Below are 25838 nucleotides of genomic sequence, written 5' to 3'. Positions count from 1 at the left end.
AGATTCTGGGAAATTTACTAACAGTTCCTCAAAACTGATTCCTTATGCACATTCTGAATTAATTCTTTTTTGCTATATGAAATAAGGCAAATGAATGCTTTCAGTATTCCTTAGAATTTTATACAGTATATAAATCCATGGACATCTCTTGCCAATTTAACCTTAATTAACTTCTATCCATGGGGTAGTTTCCTCTTTGCTGTGGGGCAACAATCACGAATTAGCCCCAGATTTTTACACTTTGCAAATTAAAAATTTCTAAACTTTCTAAATGCTGCATTTTAAACAGTTATAAGTTAGTGTTGAAAACTGAGCACCCCCTTTTAGGCTAACTGATATTTTAAATTAGTTTTTTGAGGGAGTTTATCTGCAGCCAGGGAAATTCTCTGAATATTGGGTTTAAAGCTTTGAAAATCTCATTTAATATAGCATTTAAAAGGTGACTTCTGTAGTGCATGGGATGTTTATAAATAAACCACCTTTACATAGGCTAAGCCACTACACTGATTTATTTTGACAAAGGATAAGCTTAGACAGCTATGACAAAAACAAGAAACTGAAGAACACAGTGGCGTATATATTTAAATTAAATAAACTGGAGAAACAGTACATTAAACATTAAATTAATTTTAATTATATCTTGTGTAAGTATAGAATTCTGAAAATAAAACCCTATATATGTTTGTCAATACATCTGTACGCAATATCAAATTAAGAATGCAGGAAACCTTTGTAAATTACTATGAGGCTATTAACATATAATTTGCATGCTCCAGCAATATTGCTTCTGCTGTTTCACAGCATAGGAACTGTGCATCATGCTTGCAAGTCTCTGAACCACAGTGGCAGTATAATCAGCATAGGGAACTTCTAGTTAACTTGATTTTAAAACTTGAGAGTATAAGAGTCCCTGAGTCCAGATTTACTGCTCCTGAGTGACTGACGAGTGGGGAGAAGGAAGGGCCACAGTGCATCTGCAGAGCACATACACTCAGAGTACATAAGAATGGCCATACTGCGTCAGACCATTGGTCCATCTAGCACAGTATCCTGTCTTTCAACAGTGGCCAGTACCAGATGCTTTCAACAGTGGCCAGTACCAGATGGAATGAACAGAACAGGGAAATTATTGAGTGATCCATCCCCTGTCATCCATTCCCAGCATCTGGCAGTCAGAGCTTTAGGGACACCCAAAGCATTGGGTTGTGTCCCTGACCATACTGTCTAATAGCCATTGATCTCCCAGTTCTTGCATTATATGAATGGGTAAATAACACTTCCTTATTCACTTTCTCCATACCATTATGATTTTAGACTTCTATCATATCCCCCCTTAGTTGTCTGTTTTCTAAGATGAACAGTCCTACTCTTTGTAATTTCTTTCTTTGCAGCAGGGAAAGACTCAAGCTGTGGGAAGCTGCTGGACCTTTTCCTCTCCACAGTGAAAGACTCCACTAGTGGGGAAAGGCTCTGGCAGGGAGAGGCAGTGGGGAAACACTAGCGCCCTTCCCAACTGTCTCCCCTGCTTTTACTGAGGAGTGTAGCTACACATACCCTACATGCCGCTACCAGTACTGGCAAGTAACTTTTCTTTCTCTTTCATGAATTGCCTCTGCATTTCAACACTGGTGGAGAACAGCAAGCAGGAACGTAATAAAAATGAGACAAGTGAAAGTTAAATAAAAATGAAAGCACTGCCTTGTCAAACCCAGACCCAATATCTCATGGCTAATACTTAGTAAATGTACTAGCTGAACTGTAAGCTTACATGAAAGATTTATATGCAAGATGACAATTAATGTTTTAAATTTTTATTAAGAATAAAGAATAAAAATGAAGAATTTAATTAAGAATGGTTCTTTGCTTCAATTTTGCTCTAAGAATTCACTAATCATTAAAAATCGATAGTAAAATTTGCACTCTAACTAAATTTCTATTTCAGCTGAATATACAGTATCATAAAACTATTCTAAGACCGGACATGCTCTTTAAAACCAATACTGACCTGCTCCCATTTACGAGCAGTTCTGTTCCTTTGCTCCATGAGAATTTTGGTTTAGGAGCAGCTTTAGGCTTGCATTCAATTATTACACGGCCTCCTTTAGCAGCCAAGATCTTCTTCTTCATTGGGTTCAGTTCAAAATTAGGAGGTGAAGCTGAAGAGGGAAAGCAACATATGAACACTGTTGTCATATCTTTTGACAAGGTATGTAATACTGTTTGTTTTAGGACATTAAAGATAATCCGGGTGTATTGAAGCATACTTATCTATATGTAAGAAAGGGGATAAGAATGACCTGGGCAATTGCATACCTGTTAGTCTGACCTCAGTAATGTGCAAGACTTTAGAACACATTGTGAAGGAAAGAACAATTAAATTCATGAGGGTAAATGGTAATGGGGATGTAATGCAACATGGATTTACCAAAGGTAAGATCATGCCAGACTAATATGATTTCCTTCTTTGAGAAAATAACTGATTTTTTAATATTTGGACTTCAGGAAAGCATTTGACATAGCACCACATGGGAAATTATCGGTTAAGTTAGGGAAGACCTGGATCAGTACAAGGATTACAAGGTAGACAAGGAACTGGTAGAACAGGAGAAGGCAACAGGTTGTGCTGCAAAGTGAATTATCAGACTGGAACGAGGTTACTAGTGGAGTTCTTCAAGGATCGATCTTGGGACCAATCTTATTTAAATATTTTTATAAATGACCTAGCACAAATGTAAGAGTGGGCTAATTAAATTTACTGATGATACAAAGGTAGGAGGCATCATCAGCACAGAGGAGGATCAGAATATTCTACAGAAAGATCTGGATGACCTTCAATACTGGCATGATAGAAATGGGATGAAAATCAATAATACATAGTGTAATGTCATGCACTTAAAAATTTTTACTACAAACTGGAGGCTCATCTGTTGGAAGTGACAGAGGAAGAGAGACATCTGGGTATGGTGGGTCAATAACAGTATGACTATAAGACACCAGTGTGATGTGGCTGTGAAAAAGACAAATGCAATCCTAGGATGCATTATGTGAGGCATTTCTAGTAGAGATAGAGAACTATCAAGACTTTTGTACAAGGCAACGCTAAGACCTCATTTGGAATATGTTGTACAATTCTAGTCACCCACGTTCAAGAAAGATTAATTTAAACTGGACCAGGTTCAGAACTGGAAACTGTGCCGAGAAGAGACACTAGGATGATCGGGGAATGGAGGGCCTATCTTATGAGAGGAAACGGGAAGAGCTTGGCTTGTTTTGTCTAGCAAAAAGGCTGAGAGGGGATATGATTGCTCTCTATAAATACATAAGGGGTAAAAATACCCGGGAGGATGAAGAGCTATTTAAGCTAAAGGGTGATGTTGGCATAAGAACAAGTGGAGATAAACTGGCCACGAACAATTTCAGGCTGGAAATTAGAAGAAGATTTCTAACCATCAGAGGGACTGGGGAATGGATGAGATTCTGGAACAGCCTCCCAATAGGAATTGTGGAGGACAAGCAACCTAATTAGCTTTAAGAGAGAACCTGACAAATTTATGAGTGAGATTGTATGATGGGGTGCCCACTGCACACAAGGTAGAGCAGGTTAAATGAGGTCAATTAATCTTGTAGGCCGTACCTGGAGGGAAGCCAGGGATTTACAAAACCTAATGGAAGATGAAGTTCAGCTAGGAAGGAGTAGTTTGGGCCTGTATAAAGGGATGAAACTGAGAACAGGAAGAGGCTGAGGGGGCAGCAGTCTGCAGTCACTCCCTCTGAGAAGGGGTTCCTTGGCTTGAACTCAGACTCATGGGAAGGCCCGGGTTCCCCTACCAGCCACTGAGAAAGTGGCCCTGCTCTGGACCATACAGTGACCTGGCCAGAGGGTTGTCATGAAGATGGAGCACTGCGGATCCTGGAGAGTGAGGGGGGATATGACTTGAGCAACCATGGAAAGGGAGGTGTCAGAAGATAATCCCCAGACATGGCCACAATGAGGTGTCCCAATGTTGAGCAAACTGTTATAGAAGGTAGGGCTCACTTCAGGTTTCTGACATGTTCTTCAGAGCTCAGGCCATCAGCAGGGGTCAGGAAGGGATTTCCCTCTCCTTCAATATATTCTGGGTTTTTTTTTTAATTTCCTTCCTCTTAAGCATGAGGGATGGCCATGGCTGGAGATGGGACACTGGATGAGCAACTCCAGGGCTCTGGGGGCACCAAGCATTCTCTCAGGTGCCTGGCTGGCTGGGTCTTGCTCACAACCTCAAGGTGTAACTGATCGCCATATGTGGGGTCAGGAAGGAATTTCCCTCAGATCAGATTACCTGTGATTTTGAGGGATTTTTGCCTTATTCTGCGAGTGGGTGCAGGTCACTAGCAGGATTATATGGTTATATCTCACTTAATCATTTCCCTGCCACTGCAGGGACCTCAGGCACTTGTGTAGCTTGGTCCCTCCTCTTATCTGCCTATGGCAGATAACAGTCTGGTCTTCTGTGGGCTGTAACACTTTGGTCCAATGTAGGTGTTGGGTTTAGTGTGCGGGTGCAGGGTGCTCTTATGGCCTGTGATATACAGGAGGTCAGCCTAGATGATCTGTTTGTTCCTTCTGCCTTTAAACTCAATGACTCTAAGAAGAACTAAGGAATTGGGCTCCACAATTTTCACTATGCAGGTGAGCATAGATGCAGAAATTTGGCTCTGCAACAGTGGAAGGTCTGACAAATTAATTACAATAACAACATTTATATATTATGTCATTCCTGAAATTCTTATCTATTCATTTCTCAAATTTCATCTGAGCTTGGTCCAGCTGTATTATGGGTCTGCTCTACAGCCCAAACTGAAACCAATAGAAAAACTTCCATTGATCTCACTTGTCTTTGGATCAGACATAATTAAGAGTCTGATAACAGCACTTTTAAAAATTCAGCTTCCGCATAGGTCACAAGAATTTTTTAAAATAATTTAGTATTTGTTTTCTGTTCTCTGTTGTTTTAAACAGCCCTAAAAGAAACAGTAGACAGTTCCTCAACTTTGCAGTTTCTGTTGTTTTCTATTTGGCCGCTTCCTCAGTCCAATTCTGCTCTCAGATGTGCAAGTGCAGCAGCATGATTTTAGCGAGAGCCACTCAGACATATCTGGGGTAAGACTTTGGCCTGCTGAGTTTTTCTCTATTTGTAACTGATTATAAGACAACACATGTCTGTTTTGTTGACTTCTCTGTCTGTGCGACAACATGGTTTATGATGCCACCAAAAATGTGCACAGCTCAGGGAAATAAGTCTGTTAACCGCAGCTGTACAGGCAAAATGATCAAACATTGGTTTAGGTCACATCTTTTCAATACAGCCATCTCAAAATAAGCAAACAGATATTTAATCCTCTCATTCATCCATGCATGTTTCTGGGTGACGTGGGTCTGGTGGTGGGTGGCTGGTAATGGGGTGACAGCTGGTAAAGAGATGAGGGGACTTACTGGAAGGGTTGGTTGAGTAGTGAAGGAGGATATGTTCCTGAGCAATGAACTGAGGAACTCAAGACAGGTGGCAGGAGCGGTGAGGAACTGGACGAAGGGAGGGGAACCAAATGCCTGGATGGGTTGAGAAGTAACAGGACAGAACTGGTCATGCACCATGGGAGCTCTAGCTGTGGGAGAGAGGCAGGCAGATGAGAAGGTAGAAATTGGGGGGCTTGGCGGTGGAGAAGCAGACATAGATTGGAGGCAGATGTGAGATGAGAAGATCACAAGCCAACTGGGCTGAGGAAATTCCTGAGAAAGCCACGTAAGCTGGACAGGGCATCAAGCAATATAAATATATCAATGGAGGCGTCGTCCACTGTGGTTGAACATGGGACCTCTGGATCTAACAATCTGAGTTTCTACTGCTTGAGCTATAGAACAGCATGAGTTATCTTGGAGGCAGTAATAGGATGAAACCTCTAAAAGTGGTCTAGCCACTAGACTGGGGTAAAGAGGACGGGTTAGAGCCTCAGCTCCTGAAAGGCTGTGGGAGGGCAAAAAGGTGGTAGGAGGAGCATCAGCAGTCAATTAGAGGTTGCGTGTTGACTGGCAGAACAGATACTGGAGAAAGCAGAGGGTGGCCAATGGAGTAGGTAAGATGAGCAGGGGCAGAAGCCACACCTCAACAAGCACTGCAAACCCTTGATATGAGACCCATCCAAGTTTGCAGCTACAGTGGGAAGAGAGGAGGTGAAACTCCAGAGGACATTTCTTACAAAGTAATGACAAAATTAAAGGTGGTAAAATTTGGTTCCTCAGTACCCCGTTAGAGATTTTAAATATTTCAAGTGTTAAAACATCACCTCAGTTATATTCAATCAGAACAGGGCAATAAAATTATTAAATTTATTATTACAGAATAAGCCATGTGGTGTCAGGGCTCTGTATTTTACATAAAAATCAGCGCTTGTAAATATGGAAATCTGACTACCATTTTGTTCAAATTTGAAAGTGTTTTACAAGTTGATACAAAAGCAGAATATCTCACTGACCCACAACCTTCAGCTCAGCATTTGCGTATATAATTCCATGTACATTTTCTGCTATACACTGATACATGCCGGCATCCTCGACAGTCAGGCTTTGTATTCTTAATTCACCTCTCCGGAACTGAAAAAAACCCAGAACAATAAGAATATCACATTCACTAAGATTTCTATCCTTCCATGCTTCTTTAATTTTCTTATTTTGGTATTAGTGCTTCACACATTCCTTTAAATACTGAAGACCCTTTATTTTTCCCTACTTTACATTCCAGACCTCATGGAAATATGTTGCAGCCACCATCTTTTTGAATGAAAAGATTCTGTGCTGGCTCCCTACTTGACTGGAAGGATCATGGCTGAGCAATCGCGCACATCAGTATAAGATGCCTCTATAACAATCCTAGCACTGCAGATCCAGTGTTAAGATGGCTGGAGAACCAGGAACCAAATCAGTTTTTTCCACATGCTTAGCACATAGCACATCCACTATGCCAATGGCCCACGCCAATGTGCTTTACTTAAACAAATTGCAAGCTAACATCTACAGTATATTGTAGTACCTTGTTTTACAATAATATTAGTATTTGCATGGTTAAGGCTTGCTCTACAACCTATTGAAGTCAATGGGATTCTTCTAAAGGACTTCAATGAGGATTGGTATGGGCCTCTTCGAGTGTCTTGCTTCTAATAACCAATAACATGGTAAATATGATGAAGTAGTTGATATAGCTTGGGAAAAATAAAACCCCAAACAGAAACACAGCAAGACCTTTTGTGAACTACAGTAGATAACCATTTAAAAAAAAAGTTAATAAACTATGTTCTTGTGGAAAATAGGCTGAGCAGCTTTAGACCTAGCATAAGGGTCAATTTTAGTATCTGGGATAGTTGAAAATTAAAGAAATATTACTTTTTTTTGCATTCTCTGTACTGTTTTTTATTAATCAAAAATATTTAAATCAGCTTTTTTAAAGGAAATTCTCTCTGGTGTCAACCAAGGGAAATATTTAATATAAAAAAAGAAAACCTGTTTGATTTGGAAACAAAAATTTTTTCTTATGGAAATGAGAATATTTTTGTTCTTTTCAACCAGAAATAATATTTTAACCTTAACACACAGTATAATTGTGTGACATATTTGAGAACTACATGATATTTTCTGCAATCCAATATGTACATTTTGTCAGTGACCGTCCAGTTAAAAGGGACAATCAAGTAATTTTGCTTGTGAAATCTCTTGTTTGTAATAACCATAGAAGCTTGAAAACAGGATTGTTTTCTTCTGGTTTAATCCTTTTCCATATGGCAGCCACTGATATGCCTGCTCCCTTTTTCTGCTCTCCATCATATTTTTCTCAAAGAATGCAGCCAAAATAGCTCTGCCCCATTGTTTTCTTTGTCTGTATACCAGTATCACTGTGATTACAGCTCAGTAAATGCAGCAGTGTGTTAGTTGTATTGTGAATCCTCTTCTTTTTGGCCTATTCTACAGCAGTAGAGCACACAATACTGTGAGTCCAACATAAACAATGGTAGGGTTTCTGTTTTTCAGGGTTTATTCATTTCATTTTGGGGGGGTTATATCAGTAGCAGTGATGAGTCCTATGTAGATGTCCAAAAATCAGGGTTTTTCAGGGCTTTCTCCTTGTATTTACTATAACGAGTAATCCCAATGTAATGTTCCTTAATTAACTTTAACTTAGTACTGTTTCAAATGACCATATGTGAAAGTGCACTAGGGAAACTTTAATTTGCACCAACAGGGTCTACACAGACCAATTAATGTGCAACACACTTGAGTGCACTTTAGAAATCACACCCTTGTAATCCACATTATTACTCCATGTAGATAAGCCCTTAGGTACAAGTAACCATTTCCAGTGTTTCTCCGGTATTCACTGAATAAACACCAATCTCATTTATTTTTCTATAGGAGGCGATATATCAATGTTTATCAGTTAAAACCTAAAATGAGAAACTCTACCAATGGCTATTAAAACTATTGTTGAGGGTACTGAAGTGAAAATTAATATATATTTAAGACTCAGAAAATACTCCTCCAGAAAGGATAACAATTGGAAAGCTGATAGAAAATTAGGTCTCATTATTTGGCAGTGCTTTTATTTTACACTTCACATCCACTGAAAACGTGAAATTTGCAATATTCTGTGACATGAAATACATGAAAAAGTTGTATGTAATATAATGAGAACAGCAATCTTATTTTTAAACATTTCCAACATCCTTCCATTGGCTCAATCTTTTCCACTTATCTTTTGAGATACATTCATGTTTAATGTGGTAAAATGGAATTGGGGGGGGGGGGGGGCACTTTTATTTAGAGACAACAAAATAGCATTCATTGTAACGGCTCCCAGTTTAAAAAAAAAAGATATCCCAAACGTATGCTACAAAAAATCAGGTTATATGAACTGAATATGAAATAATCTGAGAAGATGCATTTAACAACCGAAGAGCAGACTGAGATATAAGTAGGGTATAGAAATACATTTTGTCCTTAATGTAGTCTGAATTATCAAAGGTTTATATCATATAATTCACAAGGCTTCTAACTGTTTAATAATGTATACTTTAAAAATCATTTTCTATGTCTACATAAACAATTAATACAGCATAATACATAGAAATATACCAACCGATACTCCGTTTTTCAACCACCTGATTGTTGGAGTAGGCTTGCCTGTGGCTACACAAGGCCAGTATAGATCACTGCCTATGTCTCTCTCTGTGTCATTGATATGTTCTACCCATTCTGGATATGCTGAAAAATAAAGGAAACAGAATACCCTATAAATATTAAATATAAATTTAATAATCATTATTTAGTTCTATTCATGTGTTTTTATCCTCAATATTCCACTAAGAATTAAGCAATAGCACTGAGTATCAAAAGCCAATTTGCACCGTGCAACTGCAATAAGACCATGCATTTCCTAACATGATGAAAAGTATCCTGAAGTTCTAGGCCTCTTTCATTAGGACTCTGTTCATTAGTCCCACTGAACCAGGATTATAGATTCACTGCAATAGATCTTCACCGTTAACCAAAGTTACTTTTTCCCCTTAGTTGTCCAATACAGGACACCAATTCCTATAAAAACTTGACAATGGTTAGGCTGCTGGTGTGCTGCTAACACTGCCAAGGATGCTGACCAATATTGTCTCAATTTTCTTTGTACTTGAAAAAAATTATTGTATTGTAATTATTATATATTGTTCCCTGTCTGTATCAATCTGTTGTCTCCTGTGTTATATTTAGATTATAATCTCTCTGAAGTAGGAACAATCGTTTTGTTCCATGAGTGTACACCTCTTAGCACAATGGGGTCCTGTTCCATGACTAGGCACTGTTGTAATACAAAGAATAATAATAATATACAATTTTAAAGAAAGCTACAATATCCTTCAATCCTTTTATGGTGAATAATAATATTACGTTTCTTACTCTCTGCTTACTAAACTGCAGATGCTTTTAAAATCTTACCAGAGTGGGAACAGGAGGCCCAAGGGGTATCTGCCCTGCAGAGGCGGCTCTATGTTTTTTGCCACCCCAAGCACGGCAGGCAGGTGGCTTTTCGCAGCACACCTGTGGGCCCAGCTCTGGACCCTTTAAATTCAGCCCTTTGTTCCTACTCCTAAATAAGCTCCCTTTCTTGGAGTTTATGGCACAAAATCTGTGGGGAACCCGGACCTCCCACTACTCTGGGTTCCAATCCAGGGACCCTACAAAACAGCAGCCCTGCACAGCTTGATCCAATTCATTGCTGCTTCTTCCATTAGCTTATTTCTATCTGGCCCCTTTAGCTTCACTCTTATTTCAGGGTTAAGGTTGTTTTGTCCTTTCTCTCCCTGCAAACCCAGCTTAAGAAAATGTAGCCAGAAACAAACTCTGACTATCCCTCAAGCTCTATTAGGCAGAAAGGAGCACTCTTCCTTGCTCCTCTGGTCCCAGCCATGAACTGACCTGCATCTCCTTTTATCCCAGGGGCCACCTTTGCTGCACCTGTCCTGTCATTTCACTGCTGTCTGGGGCAGGATGTAGTAGGACTGCCAGGCCTCCTGTAGGGAGTCACAAAGGGCAGGTACACTTTGCCACAAACACTCTCAGTATTTATTCTCTCCTTTCTTTTGGTGATTTTGTGCAGCAGTTCTTGATTATGTATTATGTATGGATTATGTATCAGCAAGGATAAGTTATTTAGTGTCTTGATCAGTGGGCAAAATCCTCTCCAAAAAGGAGCAAGTTTTGGATTTATCCTAGGCTGCTTTTTCCAGATGCATAACTATGCCTTCCTGGCATGTACTTTTTCCCCTGGCATCTTATGCCTGGAATGCTTGCTTCTGGCTCCCTGTTCTCCACGTTTTCCAATACTCTCCTCAGCATTGTGGTTTTCCAACTGTCAATGTCTCCAGACACATAGTAACTACTATCTGACCACTTCTTCATGTACCATTTTAACAGTTGCTAATGTGGCTTTGCCTTTGCCTTCACATCAACTACAAATGTCATCTGGCCTGGGATCCATTTGGGAAACAGTCTCTCTCTCTTCTGATCATGAATAGCCAGTGAATAGCTTGCACTTGGGCATCCTCCAATTTTTTAGCCACATCACTATCAATCATTTCTTGAAATGCTAATTTCTTGAAATATAAAGGAGTCGTTCTAAGACTGGGAATTAACAGCTGATACTTTTAAGGAAATCTCAATTCTGGTTCCACATTTTGCACCTTCTCTGGCTGGCTATCCAGAGCCACAGTCACCCTTTTGAGCATGTCCTGGTGGACTCTGAAGTCATCTCGTGGGGGTGAGGTAGACTCCCCAAGTACTGCCTCATCCAGGGATGAAGAAGAAGAGGCCAGTGGTTGTTGAGGGGGACCCACATCCAATTATTGCACAGGAGTAATCAATTCCCCTTGCACAGTACTGATATCGGCAGAGGGGGAATGGAGACTGGTGCTCATGTCCCAATGTCTACTGAATACTACAGAGCATCGGGGAGAGCCACAAAGGCTCCAGAAGTGCTGGGACCCAGCTGTTTGCCAGCCATTGATCTGAACCAAGGTGGAGAGACATCCAGCTAGGGTTGCTTTGGCCTGAAGACATACGATCGACCTTAGAATCCGAAAAGGGGAAAGAGTCTGCTTCCTCTGGCCATGGGGGAGCTGACCTCAGTGTTATCAGGGAGACCTGCTACAAATCAGGTGACAGAGGCAACAGTGAGATCACTGCAGGCTTTCCTCGTGATGGAATTTGCTGAGATGCTGCAACTGTAGCAGCCACCGGTATTGAATGGTGACTGGTACCAGAACAGGCACTAGAGAATCCAACTCGCCCACTTCTGGTGCCAGACAGGAATCTTGTCCCATAAGTGAAACCAGAACCAACAAGTTCAGTAGTTTGCAAGCTGCCTCAAGCGCTTCAGGCAGATAGTACCGTCAAAGTACCAGGAGTTGATCCATCAGTACTAGGAGTTGTGCCAGTCCTGCGATTGGTCTCAATGGGCCCTTCCTAGGCTTGGCAATCAGCAATCCCTCTTTGTAGGGAAGTTGTGCTGGGGGGAAGGTCTCTTCTTTGAGTGCCCCTCAATATCCTTTGCAGCACCCAGTGCCTCACCTGCAGATCTCAAAGGCCCCAGTACCGAGTCCTCTGAGGACTTCTTTGGTACCAGTGAGGCTAGCTAGAATGGACAGAGCACTCTTGATCAACTCATACATGCTCCAAACAGGAAGGTTCTGATGGAGGGCAAAGCACAGATGCCATGTGTAAATATTTGAGCCTGGCCACCCTGTCCTCTACAAATGTGACATTTGTCACCTATGTGGGCTTCCCCTAGATATTTCAGACAGCTGGGGCGGAAGTCACTGACTAGCACTGGCTTGCCATAGGTGTGACAGCCTTTAAAGCCAGGAGAATGTGGCATGAGTCCTGCACCGGACCCGGTACCCATAAAAGCACCAGAGAGCAGTTTACACTAAGGACTAGACTAAACTTATTATAATAGGTAACTATATACAAAACCACTACTCCAAGCCAAACTAACACGACAGGAACTATATAAACAAGGTGAGGGAAGATTTTTGAAATGCAAAGATCACAGCTCCAATAACTATCATGGGTGGTAGGAAGGAACTGAGGGGGAGTCTTAGGGGCAGTGGAGCCCTTTATACCTGTGAGCAGTGGCATGAGGCACCAGGAGCTCATGCTGCCCTGACGGGAACTGCTAAAGGAAAAATCTCAGACAACTGTGGATGAAGTACAGTGGAATTGACATGTGCAATTGCTTAAAGAAGAATCATTACAATACTGTGCTATTCATTAATATTAGCTCCTAGTTTTAGGCAGCAAAACAAAGGTATTTTGACTGTATTGATGGTGCTGTGTTTTACATCTCATACTGCTTTATATATTCTTTAAGAAGGAACTGAGAATTTATGGGGAAGGAGCAGAGAGGTTTCTGTCTTTTATTTGTAATTACTCTTGTGTGTCTCTTAGCAAAATACTGTTTGCTATAATTATATGGACTGCACCAGTTCACTACAAGTGTAGCAGTCCAGTTTACAATTGTTATATTAGGACTAAGGATTATTCCTTTTTGCCAAAACACAGGTTCATGCTTTCATGTGCAGTGTGCAACACAAGGTTTTATTTGCATGGAAAAATCAGACTCTTCTTCTTGGACTGTAAGCATCAGTGCATGTCAACTATAGCAGAATGTGCAAGAAAATAATGCCTATATTAATTGCAAGTGATGGCATGAAGTGTTTCATGAGGCCAGTCAACTGAAAGTCATTCTGAGTGACAAACTGTGCTGAAATTTTAGCCAAAGGCATACACAAACTATAATGAAATAATGAACAAGTATGCAAAGCTAATACTACGGATCTGGTTAAGCCAATTGAAAGAATCCAGGCTTATGGCTGGAAATTTATCTTTAACTTGCCCTCTCGAAAATATTCATTTATAGAAGATCTTGTTGAGTGTCCTATGCAGAATCTAGTGGATGCAACAAGATGGGGTGCTTCAGCCATAGGGAAAATTAACAACACTTTTCATATCAAATCTCTCTTAAGCACGATAGTCATTCATTTTCCTAGTTGCATATTGCTTCCTGGAACTGCTGTAAACTCTTCCTACTGGAAGCATGCCCATTTTTCCACTTCCTCCTTTTTGATATCCTTGTTCTAATGGGAGACTAGGTATATGCAACCGCATCTATATGGGGGTGTACACACCCTACAAGATATACATATCCCTATAATTTTCCCACTAAGCCCGCACAAGAAGTTAAAATATACATATTTACAGCACAGATAACTAATCATAGCAAACTTAGAATCTGTGGGTCAAGTCATAATAATTCCCCTCCACCCTCCTACCTGCCCTTCCAAATTAGATTTTTTATAAAGTTAAAGAAAGTTAATTCTTTAAAAATGGTATAGGCAGGCATATTGGGTCAAATAGAGAAAAGACGGTTACTCACCTTTGTAACTGTTGTTATTCGAGATGTGTTGCTCATATCCATTCCAGTTAGGTGTGTGCACGCCGTGTGCACGTTCGTCAGAAGACTTTTTACCCTAGCAACACTCGGTGGGTCGGCTGGGCGCCCCCTGGAGTGGCGTCACTATGGCACCGGATATATACCCCTGCCGACCCAGCCACCCTTCAGTTCCTTCTTGCTGGTTACTCCGACAGTGGGGAAGGAGGGTGGGTGTGGAATGGATATGAGCAACACATCTCGAAGAACAACAGTTACAAAGGTGAGTAACCGTCTTTTCTTCTTTGAGTGATTGCTCATATCCATTCCAGTTGGGTGATTCCCAAGCCTTACCTAGGCAGTGGGGTCGGAGTGAGACGTGGCAGAATGCAAAACTGCTGAGCCAAAGGCTGCATCATCTCTAGACTGTTGAACCAGAGCATAATGCGAAGCAAATGTGTGGACCGAGGACCAGGTAGCTGTGCGACATATTTCCTGGATTGGTACATGAGCCAGGAAGGCAGCAGATGAAGCCTGAGCTCTGGTAGAATGTGCGGTGAGATGGCCCGAGGGAACATGAGCCAAGTTGTAGCAAGTGCGGATGCCCACCGTCACCCAAGAGGAGATCCTCTGGGAGGATATAGGTAGGCCCTTCATTCGATCTGCCACTGCAACAAAGAGTTGGGGTGATTTACGAAAGGGCTTCGTCCATTCGATATAAAATGTGAGCGCCCTACGGACACCTAGGGAGTGCAATTGTTGTTCCCATCGAGATGAGTGCGGCTTCGGGAAGAAGACTGGAAGGAAGATTTCCTGATTGGTGTGGAAGGCTGATACCACTTTAGGGACGAACACTGGATGTGGTCGCAACTGCACCTTGTCCACCATGAGCACACGAAGCTCGGAAACTAGTCTGGCCAATATAATGGCTACGAGGAAAACTGTCTTCCAGGACAGGTATAGCAGTGAGCAAATTGCCAACGGCTCGAATGGTGGCGACATAAGTCTGTTTAGGACTAGGTTGAGGTCCCAGGTAGGGGCAGGGCGGCGTACTTGGGGGTATAGGCGTTCCAGGCCCTTGAGAAATCTAGTAACTATAGAGTGCAAGAACACTGAGCGGCCACTCTCCCCTGGGTGGAAGGTAGAGATGGCCGCCAAGTGCACCCTCAATGAAGACACCGCCAGGCCCTGCTGCTTAAGAGACCAGAGGTACTCCAAGACAGTAGGGATCAAGACCTCAGTGGGAGTAACATTCTGCGTTCCACACCAGCAGGAGAAATGCTTCCATTTGGTCAGATACGTTGACTGAGTGGAAGGCTTCCTGCTACCCAGGAGTACTTGTACCGAAGCAGAGCAACGTAACGCTGACTGGTTTAGCCACGCAGCAGCCACGCCGTGAGGTGAAGGGCCTGCAGGTCCGGGTGGCGAAGACTGCTGTGGTCCTGAGTTATGAGGTCTGGGTGGAGTGGCAGGGTAATTGGGTTGGCTATCGACAGGTCTAGCAGCATGGTGTACCAGTGTTGCCTGGACCACGCTGGAGCGATCATGATTAGGTGCGCTCTGTCCCTGCAGAGTTTTAGTAGGACCTTGTGAACCAGCGGGAACGGTGGGAAGGCATAGAGCAGGCGGTTCTTCCACGGCATTAGGAATGCGTCCGAGATCGACCCTGGTGAAAGACCCTGGAAGGAGCAGAACATCTGGCATTTCCTGTTCTTGCAAGAGGCGAACAGGTCTATGTGGGGAAATCCCCACCTCTGGAAAACCGAATGAATAACATCCGGGCGTATCAACCACTCATGGCACAGGAAGGACCTGCTCAGTTGATCCGCCAGAGTGTTCCGAACCCCTGGGAGAAAGGACGATACCAGGTCTATCGAGTGGGCTATGCAAAAGTCCCAGAGTCGGATGGTCTCCTGACAAAGGGGAGAAGATCGAGTCCCTCCCTGTTTGTTTATATAATACATGGCCATTGTGTTGTCTGTAAACACTGAGACACAACGGTCTTGTAGATGTTGCTGGAACACCTGGCACGCCAGACGGACTGCTCGCAGCTCTCGGACATTTATGTGTAGCTCCAATTCCTGAGATGACCAGAGGCCTTGAGTATGAAGGCATCCGAGATGAGCACCCCAGCCGAGAGATGATGCGTCTGTCGTCAGGGACATTGAGGGTTGGGGCGGATGGAACGGCAGCCCTGCACACACCAGAGAGGGAGTCAGCCACCAGTCTAGGGAACCTAGAATGCTCGGGGGAATGGTGACTATAGTATCTATTGGGTCCCTACCCAGGCAGTATACCGAGTTGAGCCAAGTTTGGAGAGGACGGAGGCGGAGTCTGGCATATTTGGTCACGAACGTGCAGGCAGCCATGTGACCTAGGAGACCAAGACAAGTGCGAGCCGAGGTCGTCGGGAAATTCTGCAGACCTCGGATGATTGTTGCCATTGCCTGAAAACGCGGCTGTGGTAAGTAGGCCTTGGCTAGATTGGAGTCCAGGGTAGCTCCTATGAAGTCTAACCTCTGCGTGGGAACCAGAGTGGCTTTCTCCATATAGATCATCAGGCCTAGATGTGTGAATAGGTCCCTGACAATGCCCACATGCTGAGTGACTTGTGTCTCGGAGGCTCCTCGGATGAGCCAATCGTCCAGATACGGAAATACGTGTATCCAATGTCGGCGGAGATATGCGGCGACTACGGCAATACATTTTGTAAATACCCTTGGGGCCGTAGAAAGGCCAAAGGGCAGGACCGTAAACTGGAAGTGCTGACAGTCGGCTACACAGCGAAGGTACCTCCTGTGCAGAGGAAAAATGGCAATGTGAAAGTACACGTCCTTCATATCGAGGGCAGCATACCAGTCTTCAGGATCCAAGGACAGGATAATGGTCCCCAGGGATTCCATGCGGAACTTTAACTTCATCATAAACTTGTGGAGTCCTCGCAGGTCTAGGATAGGTCTGAGACTTCTCTTTGACTTGGAGATTAGGAAATAATGGGAGTAAAACCCCTTGCCCTCTTCGTCCTTTGGTACCTCCTCTATCACTCCCATGGCGAGGAGTGTCCGCATCTCTTGCAATAGGAATTGCTTGTGAGAGGGGTCCCTGAACAGGGACGGGGTTGGAGGGTGGGGTTGAAAGAAATTGGAGGTGGTATCTATATTTCACCGTGCGTAGGACCCAGAGATCTGAGGTTAACTGGGACCACGCCGGGAGGAAATAGGAGAGACGGGGAGAAGGGAGGAAAAGGATCCTGGCCTGTAACTGGTATGCCGTCCTTGGGCGCACCTTCAAAAGTTGGACTTAGGTCCCGCTGGCGATTTAGAGGGACCTTGATTTTGGCCCCCTTGGGGTCGTGACTGGCGTCTACGCCCACCTTGTCCGTGCCGCCTGCCCAAGTCTTGTCTGTGTCTAGGCACAAAGTACTGGCGGTGAGGCTGGGGACGGAAAGGCCTGCGTTGGGTCATTGGCGTATGTATGAATAGAGAACGCATTATGACCCTATTGTCCTTCAGGCTTTGGGTCCAGGGTCCAGTCTTTTCCAAGAAAAGACCTTTACCATCAAACAGCAAGTCCTGGATGGTATATTGTAGCTCTGGTGGGAGGTTGGAAACCTGCAGTCATGAGATGCGTCTCATGGCAACACCTGAGGCCAGAGTCCTGGCTGCTGAATCGGCTGCATCTAGTGAGGCCTGGAGGGAAGTTCTGGCCACCTTTTTCCCTTCCTCCAAGAAGGCAGCGAATGCTTGGCGGGAGTCCTGAGGGAGTAGCTCCGTAAACCTACTCACCTCCGCCCAGGTGTTGTAATTATAGCGGCTGAGCAGGGCTTGTTGATTTGCCACCCGGAGCTGTAGGGCGCCTGCCGAGTACACTTTGCGGCCGAGCAGGTCCATTCACCTAGCCTCTTTCAACCTCAGGGCTGGCGCTTGTTGGCCAGAACGCTCCCTCTCATTCACAGACTGAACGACTAGTGAGCAGGGAAGAGGATGGACATACAATAATTGTACCCCCTAGAGGGTACCATGTATTTACGCTCGACTCCTCTGACCGCAGGCGGGATAGAGGCTGAAGAGTGCCATATAGTGTTGGCATTGGCTTGGATGGTCCGGATAAATGGTAGAGCCACTCTGGCGGGGGTATCCGCTGACAGAATGTTCACTACCGGGTCCTCCACCTCTGGGACCTCCTTCACCCGGAGGTTTATATTAAGTGCTACCCCCCTGAGGAGGTCCTGATGGGCTCTCAGGTCAATTGAAGGAGGGCCCGAGGAGGATGTTCCTGACCGCCTCATCCGGAGAAGAGGAAGAGAAAATGCCGGGGAAGAGCGGGTCCTGTGTGGCCTCTTGCTCTTGGGTAGCCTCCTGCTCCAGTGGGACCAGGGAGACCGGTGGGTGGACTGGAGCTTCCTCCGTTCCAGCCAGAGGGGGATGGTTAGCTGTAGCCTCTGATGGGGCAGAGCGAGACGGAACTACTGGAGCACCTTTGGCCTGGTGGTATGCCCAAGATGTCCAGAAGGACCACTGATGTGGGCCTTGATCCTGGGTCTGGGCTTCCTGAAAGACTCTGGTGGGCACATCAGAATCGCGGTCCTGAGCATAAGAGCTGTCCGTGTGGGACGACACTGAAGTGTGTCTGGATGGCCATGGAGGAGCAGAGAAGCCCTGGGCAGAATTTCTGTCCCTAGCGGACCTTGCTCTACTCGGCACCAGAGACCGGTACCGGGAGGCATACCGGTACCGGGAACGAGATCGGGACCTGCAACCGGAGCGGTGCCAGTAGGTCAACCGAGATCTCGAGGCTCGACGTTGGAAGCAGCTACGGGAGTCACGGTGCCTGGAGCGGTGCCGGGAGCTGGAACGGTGCCGGGAGTAGCGTGCCGGTGAACGGGATGCCGACTGGTGCCGTGAGTGCGACCGGTACCGAGGAGAAGAACGGTGCCGGGACTGCGAGCGACATCAGGAGCGGGAGCGCCATCTGGACCTAGAACTTCTGTGGGACCACGATCGTGAATGGTGCCGGTCTGCTGTGCCAACAGAAGGTGGTCTTATCAAGGCCGGCTTGCCTATAGACTATATTACCAGCACCAGCGATGCCGGGGGTAGAGGCAGCATCGACTCTGTCATGGCAATCAGATCTTCACCGTTGAGAACGTCTCCGGTGTGGATGGGATAGTGAGCTCTACCACGGCACGAGCCGGGGAGCTAACAGGCGCCGGACTCGATGGCCCTTGTGGGACCGGAATTGACGGTGCTGACGTTGTTGGTGCCGCAGTGGTGTTGGCGCCGGGCGATCCGACTTAGACGAGCTCTCTGGCTGCGGTGCAGGCGGCACAGAAGCAGCAGGAGTCTTAGTCTTTCTCGACCTCGGGGAGAGGGAGCGGCATGGAGCCGACTTCGGTGCCGAGATGCCTTGGCAGTACCGGCGCGGTCCGGTGCCGAGGAGGCACTTCTGCCCGCCGATTGACCAGCGCTTGGTGCCGAAGGCGGAAGGGTGAGAGCTGCCTCCATGAGGAGCTGTTTAAGTCTGAAGTCCCACTCCTTTTTGGTCCGTGGCTTGAAAGCCTTGCAAACGTGGCACTTAGCTGTCAGGTGCGATTCCCCGAAGCACTTCAGACAGGAATCGTGTGGATCTCCTGTTGGCATCAGCTTGCGACAGGCCGAGCACGGTTTGAAACCCGGTGAACCGGGCATGGGCCCTGGCACTGGGTGCGGGGAAGGGGCTAATCCCCGAAACCCTCTTAACTATATTACACTAACTATGCTATAAACAGATAAACTAAGTATAACTATATAAAAAGTTAACAACTATGTACACAATAATGAACGAGAGAACTACGAGTAGCTAGGGAAGTGGAGGTCAGCTAAGCTGCGCTCCACTGTTCCAACGACCGACATAGGCAGTAAGAAGGAACTGAAAGGTGGCTGGGTCGGCAGGGGTATATATCTGGTGCCATAGCAGTGCCACTCCAGGGGGCGGCCAGCCGACCCACCGAGTGTTGCTAGGGTAAAAAGTCTTCCGATGAACGTGCACGCAACGCGCGCACACCTAACTGGAATGGATATGAGCAATCACTTGAAGAATAATAATAGAATATCAGGGTTGGAAGGAACCTCAGGAGGTCATCTAGTCCAACCCCCTGCTCAAAGCAGGACCAGTCCCCAAATGACTGCTTTACATCTCTGACCATAGTCCCCAGAAAGAGAAAATTTTAATTTGAAATGTCAGTTTAAGAATATAGCTTTCATTTAACAGAAAAGCTCAAGACAATGTAATCTTGATATCAGAGCTATCCCACTAAAACATGCGCTGGCATGATTTTGATGGACTTCTCTTCTAAAGCTAATTTTCCTTCTGACATGGTGAATGAATGCACAAAATCATATTAAAATACGGTGAAAAAAGAATAAACACCTCTTCCTATAGATGCAGAAGTCTCAGAAACATAAGGGCAGATACAAATTTACTATAGGGGAGCTGACTTGTCCTATACCAATTGCAGTAACTGTAAACACAAGGAATGCTGCACGTTTCAAGAAATACTATAGTGAAGGTTTTCTTACATGGGTAATTCAGAGGCCATCAAGCATAGGGAATACTGTAAATCAGTAATGCATCAACTAATTTAAGTAAGAAACATTGGTAGTCACAGAATATTTGGAATTATCCCATGAGCACCATAATAACTGTAAACAATTTTTATAGAGGTAACAATGGGAAGTGGATGTGACATCGTGATTGCTGAAGTGAATGTAAGACAATACTTGTTACCTCTACTGTGTTCCTATTTGATTGCAGTTATTCCTCATATTAACTGATTAGTAGCACCATAAAATAGATATAAGTAAACAATTTAGAGTTGTAGATAACAAGAATGCATTACTTATTCTTCTCCAGAAATTATTCCATGGAAACAGAGAAGGCATTTAAGAAACAAACAAAAACCAAATTCACCTACATTTATTCTTGCGCTGTAAAAGTGCAAAATAATAGAAAAGTCATATTAATTATCATCACGTATAAGAAATAGTGATGACCCTCTGACAGTGAGAGTCAGGTTATTTCAGGCCCATTCCACTTTTAGCTGTAGGATGCACTAAGTTCCTGAGTGCTAAACAGAGAATGACAGACATGTCACAGTTTGGAACAAGAGAAAGCCAATGGTGCAAAATGACAGGAACAAAAATAAAAACAATTGTTGAATGAAAACAAACACCACTGAGATCTAAGATACTCATTTTTTTACAAAATGAAGTGATTTAATGGAAATGTGCCTCCAATGGAAAAAAACCCAAATGTATTTAAAATCTAGAAAAAGTGAAGTAGAGAAAGCTCAAAAGAATTATTAACATTCATATACATTAGTAGAATATGTCACTGAAGTTAGGGTTAAATAGACATTTAAGAGACCTTAGAAATCTTTAGAAAGTGTGTATATAAAAGAGAAATTGTAGTCAGGAAGAAGAGACAGAAAGGGTGAAGAGAGCCAGACATAATGAGTAAACAAGAAGGTGTGATAAACCTAGTGACCTCTTTTTCCCTTAGCAGTTCTTACATTAGACTGTTCTACAATTAAGCAAATTAGCTTCCACTATGCATATTTATGTCATTTTAAACCCTTGCATATTGCATTCAAGACGTAAGTACAGCTATTATAATGAATTAAATTGAGGAGTTGTTCAATTAATAAATCATTTTTATGGTTGTCTCACAATGCATGAATTTTGGATTTTGTTTCATTATCTCAAAAAAGTGTATCAAAATGATGCAATTAGATAACATGGATATCAAGTGTGAAAACACAGGTGCTTCCCGACATAAGAATGTTTGAAGAATTAAAATGCTTTATCTACCTTGAACATAAACTCTTGCCTGATGTTTATCTTTTCCTTTATAGTTTTCAGCTTCACATTCATAAGTTCCTTCATCTTCAAACTGAATATTTAAGATCTTGAGAACTGCACCAGACATGCTTATCTCAGCAGTTGCTGGCATGGGTTCAAGATACTTATTCCATCTAATCTCAGGAACAGGGCTTTGAAAAGACATAATAATACAAGTTAGCACTGTTTAGGAATTGGCTATTAATTTGCATTATGCAGAAATGTATTTGCTGATGTAATGTTTTTGTGTTAAATATCCTGAATTTTTGCTCCAAATGAGATATGAAAGCCAATATATTATTCTACAACTAAATTAAAATACAGTATACTTACTTCCCAAGTGCAAAACATTCCAGTGTCACATTTTGCCCCAGGAGTGCATATGTATCCTTGAACGTAACCTTGATATCAGCTGGATATACTTTAGATCCTAACATTAAAAGAGATTCACAGACATAGCCATCAGTGACAGAAATTAATACAGCAATTTTAATTTCTACAACTCAAGAAAACATCTTAAAAATCCAGAGAGAATTTTTCTTTATGATACGTGACACCATGTCCATTATCAATGAAGTCTGACGTAACACTGAACAACTTTAACAATAAGGCAGAACTGTTCTTAAAAAAAAAAAAAAAGATCTTTCACTGGATGATTAATAGCTAATATATTCAAGAGCACAATTTTGTAGTGTAAACACATTTAAATTTATGTTGAAGTGTAACAGTAGATTGTAAAGATGAGGGAGAGAGCACATTCCTATCTTTTGTGGGCAGTCAAAGCCAAGTCAACTTATCTCCATGGCTTCCTTAGAACAAGTGTGGATAGAATCATTTTAATTTTTGTGAACTTTAAGGTCACCCCCTTCTCTTCCGCAAGCACAGAGGTACTTGGAAGTAGCAGAACTATTGTGCTTTGTTGAACAGGGAAATAGGGAGTGATGGAATGCCAGGAGTCTACGTGGGCACACGAACCCCCATCAACCAGTGAGCTGAGCTTTGTGGAGCATCTCTTGTGCTATCAGATGAAGAACTCAGTATGGATGTGGGCCAAGGAACAGGTAGGGACAGGATCAATTGAGCTGAAACTACCTAGATTCACTGGCTATTACCAGTTACAGAGCAGAGAAAAAATCTAACAGCCGCAAGGGTTACTGAAGTTCTGAAAATACAGAGCAATTCTGCTGCTGCTCCTTGGTCTGAGGAAAAGGGCGGATTCCTTCCCTCTTCCAGACCAGCCTCAAGTCAGGCTGGCATAAGGTCAATAGTTTGTCTACTAGTGAAAAAATGGCACCTATTGATTATTAATTTAATTGTTATCCAGTAGTTCTAATGCCAAATAACATGTTTTTCCACGGATAGGAAGCACTCACACATACCATGAGTATTTATCCTAAGCTCTCTCTAAACGTGAAAATTCTGTGGTGAACTTTCTGTTAAAATAGTAAAGTAAATAAATATGAAATAGGAATCTAGTGTATTCTTTAAAATTTAAAATATGAAAAATATGTGCCCTCTGATCAAGTGAGCGCAGTTTTGTTAAAACTAAATCTTGCATCAAGCAGAGAGTGGGTGAAAGACAAGTGATGGACATTCCAAAGTACAAGCAGGGCAGTATTTACAGTATTGAAAATGCGTAACTTTGCTGAAGAAATGGCAGTGAAAAATCTAGTAACATGAAGCCAAAGAGAAGGCTCAGGGGATTGGCATCACTAAACAAAGCCTTTGATCTCTTGATAACCAAGTACAGATTTTCTCTTTCTCCTGCAGGAAGAGCAGGTCAGTGGCTTTTACAATACCATTCCAGAGTCATCACATAGCGGAAGGTAGAAGGGAATGGGAGAGTGGGCCAGAAGAGGCTGGGTTTCCCACTACTTAGGGGATTTCCCAGAAAATATAATACTGCCAGGAGCTGCCTCAGTTTTCCATGGAGTCACAACCTCCCCAGCAGGGATCCCAAGGGCTGCCAAAGCCAGGAGATGTGACAGGTTTTGGGACAGGTCCAGTGGCCTACTCCATGATGGTGATGGGGGAGAAAAACTCATATCTTGAGGACAGAGAAGGGACTCTGAGGGGATCTTCATGGAGGTTTCCTCTCCAAGAAAACCCATGTAGGAGGGAATGATCTGGGCCTGTGTATATGGAACATTTAAATAATATCTCTGAAGTAACTCTACCAAAATGCTAGTCCACTGACTGCCTTAAGATTTATCTCAGAGCTAAAAATATTGCAGTAAATGGGGGAAAAAATCAAAATGCAAACAGAACATTTCTCATAAATACTTACGGTCTACTGCCTGGGGAATAAGTGGAATGAATTTGCTGAATACACTCTTTGTGATTGAAGGACTGGACACAAAACATGAATAATTGCCTCTATCTGATGCTTCTACATTTGCAATGTAGAGATTGCCATTTGTCTGTGACACAAATCGCCGTTTGTCCAAAGTAATGAATACTGGGAACTCATTCAGAAGCCAGCGATAACTGAGATCATCTAGAGGAAAATATTTTCTAGTTAATATTTAGCAAACCCAATAGCAATAGTATCAGCTTCTTGTACCAAACCAAGCCACAGTATGTTCTATAGTAATGTAAAAGACAGTGATTTTTTGGAGAGTATGCAATATTTAAGGATTAATAAGGGGGATCTATAAAGATAATCAGAAAACCTAGAAAACCCACTAGTTTATGAACTTATTTACTTTCTTTTAATGAGCAGTTCCTTAGTTTTTAGTTAGGAGGATGGAGTCATATAAGAAATAAGAACATACATCTCAGAGCAGCAAATTAGAAGAGTGAAAGTAGGGAGGGACAAAATGTGTTTGCCAGCTCCTCACAAAGTCAACTTCAATTCTTAAAACCAAAATATTAAAATCAAAATGTTGTACTATCTGCTAAGAGGACTAAATTAAGATGAATGTCTGTGAGATACCATCTATTTGCTTCTGAAGTTCAAAATACTCCATTTAATGTTATACGAAATATCAGGTGATATAAAACATATCTAAAGATGGCTTACATGAAAAATCACACAGATAAAAAACAAAGATACTGGGTTAGGCCATGATTTTTAAAGGTATTTAGGCATCGCTCCAGTCAATGTTGAATGCCTAACTGATTTAGGAACCTAAATCTCATTTTCAAAAGTATCATAGGTATTCAGGACTAGATCTACACAGGGGACTAGATCCACTCCGTGTTTGCAATGCCTACCGTTTAGGTGTGCTGCTTAATGGAATCCCTGAATTAGAGGCCCAGTCCTGCAACACTGTTAGGAGTATTAGTGCCAATGTAGCATCCAGGCCTGTAGTTTCGCCTGAGATAGTACTATGAGTTCTGCTTGCCTGTTAGGTTTTGGAGATATATATATGTTTTTACTAATATGTGTGAACAAGAACAAAGACAGACACTGTTAATGTTGCTTTTGCGTAAAGCAGAAGGGTTTGTTAGTATGATGGAAATAGATAAAGAGCAGTTGAAGTGTTACTGGGCCTGGTGGGAATGTAATATATGAGCGCACACTTGCAAACTGCTTCGACTCCTTATCTGAAGGCAAGGTCAAGCAACTAGTCAGGAAGGGCAACGAGGGATTCAGGAGGAAGGTAAAACACTAATGGACCAGAGGAATGCCTGCCCCTGACCGGAGTACAACCTCACTCCTTACCCTTCCCATGGGATACAAAAGGGGTGGGAATGAAGACCTTAGCCCGCCGACCCCCCAGATTGGAACATGACCATAAGCTGTAAGGGGTGGGAATGTGGGCGTGCACTTCACGTATAATTGTGCCTGCTGAGGAAGTGAGAATGGAAACACTGGAAAACAGAGTTATGCTGTACATATGCCTTCTGGAAATTAACCCCAGTAAACATTGCACTGCTTGCACTGCAGACTTCTGGTCTGCTTTCCGTCTGTGTGACAAGAACCAGGAGAGAGGTGAAGGGAAAGCATTTGAACAAA

General features: G+C 43.2%; 1 protein-coding gene across 2 annotated transcripts in view; it reads right to left on the bottom strand.

Annotated features, from left to right (window-relative positions):
• CNTN1 (contactin 1) overlaps nucleotides 1–25838 on the bottom strand; it is a 434418-nt gene that overhangs the window by 124543 nt on the left and 284037 nt on the right. For both annotated transcript variants that reach the window (XR_007772052.1, XM_050936109.1), the window contains exons 7-12: nucleotides 24165–24374; nucleotides 22211–22307; nucleotides 21848–22029; nucleotides 9162–9286; nucleotides 6511–6628; nucleotides 2006–2156 (exon numbers count right to left, since the gene is read on the bottom strand). Coding sequence is in view for 1 of the 2 variants with exons in the window: in XM_050936109.1 (XP_050792066.1) it covers nucleotides 2006–2156; nucleotides 6511–6628; nucleotides 9162–9286; nucleotides 21848–22029; nucleotides 22211–22307; nucleotides 24165–24374 (883 nt within the window). In the remaining variant the exon portion in view is untranslated. The remainder of the gene's footprint in view (nucleotides 1–2005; nucleotides 2157–6510; nucleotides 6629–9161; nucleotides 9287–21847; nucleotides 22030–22210; nucleotides 22308–24164; nucleotides 24375–25838) is intronic.

This window comes from Gopherus flavomarginatus, chromosome 1, assembly GCF_025201925.1.
Source record: "Gopherus flavomarginatus isolate rGopFla2 chromosome 1, rGopFla2.mat.asm, whole genome shotgun sequence".
Lineage (NCBI taxonomy): Eukaryota > Metazoa > Chordata > Testudines > Testudinidae > Gopherus > Gopherus flavomarginatus.
The sequence above is the reverse complement of the archived record's forward strand: the minus strand, read 5'-3'. Positions and strand labels throughout refer to the sequence as shown.